Source organism: Sparus aurata, chromosome 8 (genome assembly GCF_900880675.1).
Source record: "Sparus aurata chromosome 8, fSpaAur1.1, whole genome shotgun sequence".
Classification (NCBI taxonomy): Eukaryota; Metazoa; Chordata; class Actinopteri; order Spariformes; family Sparidae; genus Sparus; species Sparus aurata.
The window spans coordinates 28,968,804-28,976,530 of NC_044194.1; the positions used below are offsets into that span (position 1 = coordinate 28,968,804).

At 43.5% G+C, this 7,727-nt stretch overlaps 1 protein-coding gene across 3 annotated transcripts in view; it reads left to right on the forward strand.

Annotated features, from left to right (window-relative positions):
- Nucleotides 1-7,232, forward strand: part of mical2b (microtubule associated monooxygenase, calponin and LIM domain containing 2b) — a 66,225-nt gene extending 58,993 nt beyond the window's left edge. For all 3 annotated transcript variants that reach the window (XM_030425868.1, XM_030425869.1, XM_030425870.1), the window contains 8 exons: nucleotides 118-293; nucleotides 820-1,193; nucleotides 2,264-2,337; nucleotides 2,447-2,536; nucleotides 3,871-3,964; nucleotides 4,631-4,739; nucleotides 5,522-5,595; nucleotides 5,690-7,232. In XM_030425868.1, the coding sequence (XP_030281728.1) occupies nucleotides 118-293; nucleotides 820-1,193; nucleotides 2,264-2,337; nucleotides 2,447-2,536; nucleotides 3,871-3,964; nucleotides 4,631-4,739; nucleotides 5,522-5,595; nucleotides 5,690-5,910 (1,212 nt within the window). In that variant the 3' untranslated portion in view covers nucleotides 5,911-7,232. The remainder of the gene's footprint in view (nucleotides 1-117; nucleotides 294-819; nucleotides 1,194-2,263; nucleotides 2,338-2,446; nucleotides 2,537-3,870; nucleotides 3,965-4,630; nucleotides 4,740-5,521; nucleotides 5,596-5,689) is intronic.
- The last annotated feature ends 495 nt before the right edge of the window (nucleotides 7,233-7,727 follow it).

Sequence of the window (7,727 nt, forward strand, 5' to 3'; positions counted from 1 at the left end):
TCTGCTGCCTTCTACAGTATAATGCAGTGGTCCAAAGACTGTGATGAGAGCGAGATAAGAGGAGTTAATTCCACATTATGTTGACCGCATTTTTCCTGTCCTCTGATGTTTTATCAGGTACAAGCAGAGACGGAGGCAGATAAGCCTCGGACCGACTCGTGCCAGGAAGGGGAACAAACCCAGAGCCAAACCTCTTCCTCGTCCCCCTCAGCCTTCCAGCTCATAGCCAACGCCTTCAGGAGGACATTTAGTGTGACCAATCCCTCCAGTGGCTCCAACACTGCAGTCACAATGTTTGTATAGAATACTTTGTTCATACTTAAGTTTAAGCAGCACATTAAAGCTGCTGTGGTCGAGATTTTTTCTGTACAGACTCCACCCGTCTTATCAGTCTTAAGATGCCTGTTTTGCTATACATTTATGGATTTAATTCAGATTTAAAGTGGCAATCTCAAATATTCCCAGAAGTAGTTTTTCGTCCGCTGTTATCGGTCTGTTCTTTGTTTGATTGGCCGTGACCGTAAACGGCAACATTAACCGTTTACTCCCAACGCTAGCAGAGAGCAGAACAAACACAAAAGTTATGTCGCATGCTAACCACCTACTCTCTCTGGCCAAACAACCACTGCTGTTTGAAAATGTCACTAACTGTACTTCCAGGACAGTTTCCACCGACACCCAGTGGGCATCTTTGGTCTCAGACTCAATCATCATTGTGTTACCCGATTTGGCGACAGATACTGACTTAGGTATTAGATTATCGCGTTAAGGAGAACCCACCTTTTGTTTTAGATCATGATCCGTCTTTTGCTTTACCAGGAGGACCAAACATTACGGCCCCCGAAAACAGAGGCCCATGTCAGAGGGAACTTTCAGCTTTAGCACCCTCTTCAGCACCACGATTCAAGAAGACCAGAACAGGGCCGGCAAGCGCGAGGCTCGGTTGGCGTCTGTAGGGGCCGATCCGTGGGGGGCCGGGCGGGACCTGCCCTCGCTGCTGCAGCAGGTGTCCCTCAAGGGTCGCAGAGACTCTGGAGGGGTGTTCTCTGACGACACGGGCTCGTTGCCCCGTAGGAGGGTCAACTTGTTCTCTTCCCTGAGGCTGAGGAAGAGGGAGGATTCAGAGAGCGAGGGGCCGGACCAGGAGGCGCAGAAGGAAATCAGGACCATACTCGCCAACCTCAGGAACAAAGGTTAGTGCAGCGCAGTGCAGTGATGTTTTAAAGCCTACATTTTTGCTCACGTGGGGAGGGCAGTACAAAAAACGTTTCATTCATTTCCATAATTTCATCTCATTAAATCGATATAAGAAGCAAAGCATTTGGTTTATCAGGGTTTTAAGAGTATATATATAATATTAAGAGTGGTGAGAACCAACTGAAACAGCAAAGTTCTGGGCCCCAAAACCAAAACAAAGAGCTGAAAGTCAACATCTCCAGAGAGTTTGACTGCACAGTAAAATAAGTTACTCACCAAACAGCCACAATACTTTACTGACACCTGACGACAGAGGTCACCTCCGAGGATCACTGCTGCAGAGAGGTTGATGAACGGTAGTGAAGATAATTCCACTTGCTAGTCCCAAAAGTTCAAAAGTAATGTGTCTCAATTCAGGGTCTGCATCCCTCAAAGGACCCGGCCTTTGCGGTCTTTGAAGGCGAGTCCTTCAGAGAGACCTTGTTAACCGCATCAACCGTTGTTAAATGGGACGGTCCAGCCTTTGGAGCATTTCCTGGTTGCATCACCAGGTGTTTTACCCTTACCTTTCGATGTCTGCCACCCAGGCCCAAGAAAGTGATGATCTACGCCACGCGATGTCGCCATTTTCTCTCTTTCTTTCTTCTTTTTCATGCGCGCAAAGAATCTTGGGATATGTGAGGCCACGAAGGATAGTAGCCGTGCGTCCTCCAAAAAGAGGGAAAAGAAGGTCGCATTTGTGGGCTGCATTTGGAGGAGCCTTCGAATTGGGAAGCCTTCACGCAGCGTAGTGACGTAATTGTCTTTCAGATGCTCCTCCGAAGGATGCAGACCCTGAATTGAAACACAGCGAGTGAGTAAAAGCAAGAAGGAAGCAGGAGAATGGCTTCCTCCATGCTTTTAATGAAGCTGTTATCCCAGCAGGTGTCATGGGTATATTCTCATCACTAAATATTATCAGTTTCACAAGTTGTGCATTGAAACTGTTGTTGTGCACTTTCACGCATGCTTAAAGTGTTAAAGTGTTACTCGGCTATTCTAATCTCGTCTTTCTTTTTCAATCAAGCCTCTTCCAAGCAAAATTTGGAAAGGTCGTCTTCTAGCGAAGATGAAGATGAAAACGTGACATCCAATCAGAAGGTTTGTACAGACCATTACTGTGTATTGAAAAGACAGCACAATGCAGGGAACAGTTACTGTACTGCATGCGTGCACATTTTCTGCAAATGTTCTGTACTCTCTATGCCAGCTTTGCCCAGAGAGACAGAGGAGGAAGCAGGAGAAGACGATCGCCCAGCAGGCTAAAAGAGAACAGCTGAAGAGGCTTCACAGAGCTCAGGTACTTCTCTCCCATTCTGATCCAACAAATGGTTCATGTTGCTGACACGTCCAAGGCCTCGGTATAATGCATTTCTCAGTTTCTACCTCGCAAAACGTGTGAAATATCGAAAAAGACTGAAAAAATCCACAGTGTCCACTCAGTGTGACGAGTCTGACTGCACTGAAAAAGTCCTCAGATGGTTGGATCCGTCTCTTCAGTTTCAATAGAGTGATTTTCTTCAGTTTCCTTTTTTCTTATAATATGAATGCTGTGAGTCTTTTACTGTATGTCAGGTTCATTTTGGGGGTTTTGGTTCACTTTTTTAAAAAGACACTCATTTAATTCATTAGTCTTATTAGACCAGGAGGAAGTACTATGTATCTTGGTCATGATTCTTTAAAACACACATAGGGATCCATATCAAGATTGTTCATTGCCAGTCACAACACATTGGTTGATACTGTTCTCATCTGTGTGTGTGTGTGTGTGTGTGTGTGTGTGTGTGTGTGTGTGTGTGTGTGTGTGTGTGTGTGTGTGTGGGATGTGTGTGTGTGCAATCATGGCAAAATATGGTCCTTAGACACCTTTTGTAGCAGGATCAGTGTTTTTTTTTTTAAGATTATCGGTCCAGTAGTGTCACAACCATAACTTTGATCTGAACATCACGTGTGTTGTTGAGATTACAATGAAAGCCAAAGTTCGAAGATAAGTGTGTTCCAACCCATGACCATACCTAGTACTGATTTAAAAATGGGGCGGGGGGGGTGTCACTAATTAACGCGTTATTTGGTGGTTTATTCCAATGTAATTTTATTACCTTCTGACTGAGCTTTTGACTTTCCATCTCATTTTCAGCAAGAAAGTGAGAAACGACATTCCCCAAAATGTCAAACTATTTCTTAAGTCCTAGTAGAATCCAGCCGTGCAGATAGCTTCCTCCATTGTCCAGTGTTGGAGATGAACTGTATGTCTGTATTGCCGTGACCTCAAGGCAGTGAAGGTGAATTAGATATTGTTTACGGCGCTCGCAGCATTGAAAAATGACGTTTAAAAACAGCGGCGTCTCCTTCCAGAACTGATGTGCTACTTTGAAAGATAAATTCACTGTAACTAGCAAAGGAATGCTGCCAACAAAAACTGTTGACAGTGTGCTCTCTGGATTACCCAGAGTAATGTGGACAAGAGAGAGATACTGCACTGGAATTCTTTATAAGCACCATAAACTAAATTCCTCTCCCCTTCGTGACATGGAGGTGCAGGTAGAAATGTCAAGAGAGGGGTATCTCAAAACCCAGACGAAAACTCCTCTCCTTTGATCGTGTGATATGATGTACTGTTTTTGCATTTTCCAGGCCATCCAAAGACAGCTGGAGGAGGTTGCAGAGAAGCAGAGGGATCTGGAGGAGAGAGGAGTGGGCATAGAAAAGATCATAAGAGGAGAAACAGGTACCAAACAACACTCGCACACCGACTAGCACCTTAGGAAGGTCAGTTGGCCTGAACAAGATACTACAAAGCTACTTTTAATGACAGAACTGAAGAATAACACCTCGGTCCATTGTAAGACTTAAAAAAACAGCTGAATGGAATTCCACTCTGAAAGCCTCATTCTTCTTCTTCTTCTATTTTCCTGCGCTCATACTTCTGTGACCATTAAGAAAAAAAAAGCACTGCCTTGTAATCCCGGCCTGGTTAAAAGCCTCTACAGTTAATGGCTGTACTCACAATAGACAGCGAGACTTCATTGTTGCTTCATCTTTTTACAGTACAGGCCTTTGTTTGTGTTCCAGTGAATAGTGAGGTCTTGTCAGATTGAAGCTAAGCACATGGCCTGTGTGTGTTTCTGTGTGTGTGTGTGTGTGTGTGTGTGTGTGTGTGCATCTGTGTGTATTTCTGTGGGTGGTTGAGGTTTTCTTCCATCATTATTTTTTTCCTGTAATGGCTTTACAATATTGATGAAGAATTCTGAAGCACTTTCCTCTTTTTTCTCCATCCTGCCTCCTCCATCCCCCCCCCTCCAATCCCTGCTACATTCAACCTCATCCACCCCTCTCTCTGTCCGACCTTCCTCCCTTTGTTTCTCTCCTTGCTTCCTCACTCTTCCCCTCCCAGAGTCACCTCAGACGGATGACAGCGACGAGGCCCAGCTCTATCAGTCCTGGTTTAAATTGGTTCTGGAGAAGAACAGATTGGCCCGCTATGAGTCTGAACTCATGATCTTGTAAGTGACTACATTAGATCACACGTGGATTTAAGGACATGTTCAGCCAAAAAGGAAAACGGCGTCATTTTTCCGTCTCACCCCCATGCTGATGTAAACCTGGAAAGTCGCTACATTGTCCACAACACTTTCCTGGAGCTATACAGCAAAACAGCAGCCCCCTTTCACACTGGCAGGAATATTGCGCCATTATTCCGCCTCGCCATCTGTATGACAATTAAAGAGGCGGAATGAAGGGAGGTCGACATTTGAGTGTAAGGGTGAGCACGTGTGGAGGTCTGATGGTGTTCACAGTCTGAAAACTGAACAGATCCTCCATCCTTCTATCATTAACAATCAGCAATAGCAGTCATTTGTTGAGACATTTTTAGATTAACAGGTTACACGCTGAAAATCAGAATCAGAAATCTTCACTCTAGCTGTTAAGCTAAAAGCATTTGCACAATCCACGTCTGAAGTGGGCGCATGAGCTCGACCGTGTGTAGAGGGTGTAAATAATGTCTTTTCAGATCACTTCGGAAGCCTTGAATTACACCAGACGAGCTGTATGGAGCCATTTTATTTATTTATCTGTTTACATTTGACATCTTTAGAGAATGCTACATTTCTGTTTTGCAGACTTTTCCAATGCCAATGGAAACCTTGCCATTGGCACTCAATTTATATTCTTTGGGTAAACCTACCCTTCAGAGACTTGTATTGGAAAACATAAATGATGTTGAGACTGTTGCAGTTCCTAATTTTCACCAGTTGAGGTCACCCTATTTTCTGCTCTCTCACAGCGCCCAGGAGCTTGAACTGGAGGACACACAGAGCCGCCTGCAGCAAGATCTACGACACAGAATGGCAACAGAAGGTAACGGCTGAACACAGACACAAACCTAATCTAACTATCAGATAGAGTAATGCATCAACCTCTTCCTGACTTCCTCTCATCCCTCCTGCTGTAGATACAAAGAAGAGCGCCTCTGAGCTGCAGCAGGAACAGGAGATGCTGTCAGAGATCATGAGGACGGTGGAGAAACGAGACATGTTGGTTTCCATCCTGGAGGAGCAGAGGCTGAAGGAGAGAGCTGAGGACAAGGATCTGGAGAGCCTTGTGCTGTCCAAGGGCTACGAGTTTCACTGGGCCCAGGCGGATGACGGCTGGGGGCAGGAGAGGCTGGAGTGAAGATTGAATGTTGAGGTGCAGGATGGATAGAGAAGCACTGTGAGGCTCTACCTAACATTATTTTAAAGGAACACAGGTTGAAATTTTACCATAATACTCATTGTCTGGCTAATTCTCATGAAGCTACAAATGTAGAAAATGTGGTGAGGAGTCATGAAAGTGTGTGTGTTCGTTCGCCCTAAAGAAGACAGCGAGGCTTCGTCTAGCCCGACTCTGTGCCGGTATGCTGAGCTCAGAGGAGGAAGGATGGAAATGGAGCCCGAGCTAATGACTTCCTTTAGACATTAAACGTCTCTCTGCCATTAGGTTATTTGACCTCTGCGCTCATAAGTGTAATCTGTCATGGCCCAGTCTGACACTGACCTCAAACTGGATGCTCAGTATGCTTAACCACTTCTAATTATGTGACTGACCGCCTTGTAAAATGTTGGCGCACCTCATAAACCAAACTGACTGCCTAATCAACAGCTGCTTTATGTGTTCGCCTGCCTTAAGAGTGGAACTGTTGTGGCGGATTTGTATTTAATGTAACCCCGTATGGCCTCACTGGATAGCACATGGAATGACTCAATACCGTTTTGGTGTTTTGCACAGCACGACCTGTTTTTTAAATTTGCGCCATAAATCCAGAGTTGTGCTTTGTGTAGTTCACTGTTAGTCACTTTGTAGTTTTCTATGCGAGTGTGAGCTCTCTTGTCCGTATTTTAACATTGTTGTATTGTCACTTTGTGCTGCAACACTGTAAAATAAAACGAGTATTTACACCAATGAATTTGTAACACAGCTGAAGACTGAATCACACGGCAGAAAATGGAATCTGCGCAGGTTTGAGACTTTGATGCATGTTGCACATTTGGTCATACACTTGTCCCAGCCCTAATCCACCTGCTGTGAGATCTCTGACCGGGGCCAGAGATTCAAGACATATAAAGCAGTTTTCTGCTCAATATAACTCTGTGACTAACTACTGTCAGTTCAACTGTGATTGTTTGTTTTGCTCGTTTTAACCTAGTGTGTGGGCTGTGAGTCATAATGAAAGGTTCGGCTCCCTGTTGAGAAGATGAATAATGTGTTTACATGATTTTTTTTGTTTTGTTTTAATGCCTGGTTAAGGAAAACCGCATTTCTCATGTAGTCCCTGGGCTTTAAATGTTTTGTCTGTTTGTGTTGTGAATTAACAAACACTTAATCCAGAATAAATTATGTTTTCATGATAAAAATTGTAAAAAATGTATGTTATGCCTCGACACGTTTTGGTTTTATGCTGCTTCAAGTCTATTCAATGGAAAATAAATAAATATACATTTTAATTATTGGTGAAATGGCGACATCCTTTTCATATTGAGAGACGTTGATATTAGCCTGTAACTCTTACCTGTTGGAACATTGGCGTCCCATTAGGTCTTTTAAAGGTGCATTATGTAGTTTTGGGGAAGAATTTCAATCAGAAGCCAAAGCGATGACCACATAAACAATCTGACCTGAGAGGACAACACAGTTTCATGCTGTTTTTTTTGCTTTGAGTATATGTGGCGGACCCTGCCACCTCAAGCTTTAAACAGTGTTCGGGGACCTTCTTTCGTCTGAGATTGAGAACAGCTTTTATATTCAGTTAATGAAAAGATAAATATTTCAGACCATTATTATTGTAAATATTACAGTTTGAATTTCTTCTCCAAAACTACATAGTGCCGCTTTAGGTATTGCTATTATACAAATTGCGTTTAGATAGACTTTACATTTCTTATTACATTTATGCATGAAGGCTGTATATTACATTTATTACATTACGTTTTGATTATTATTATTATTATTAT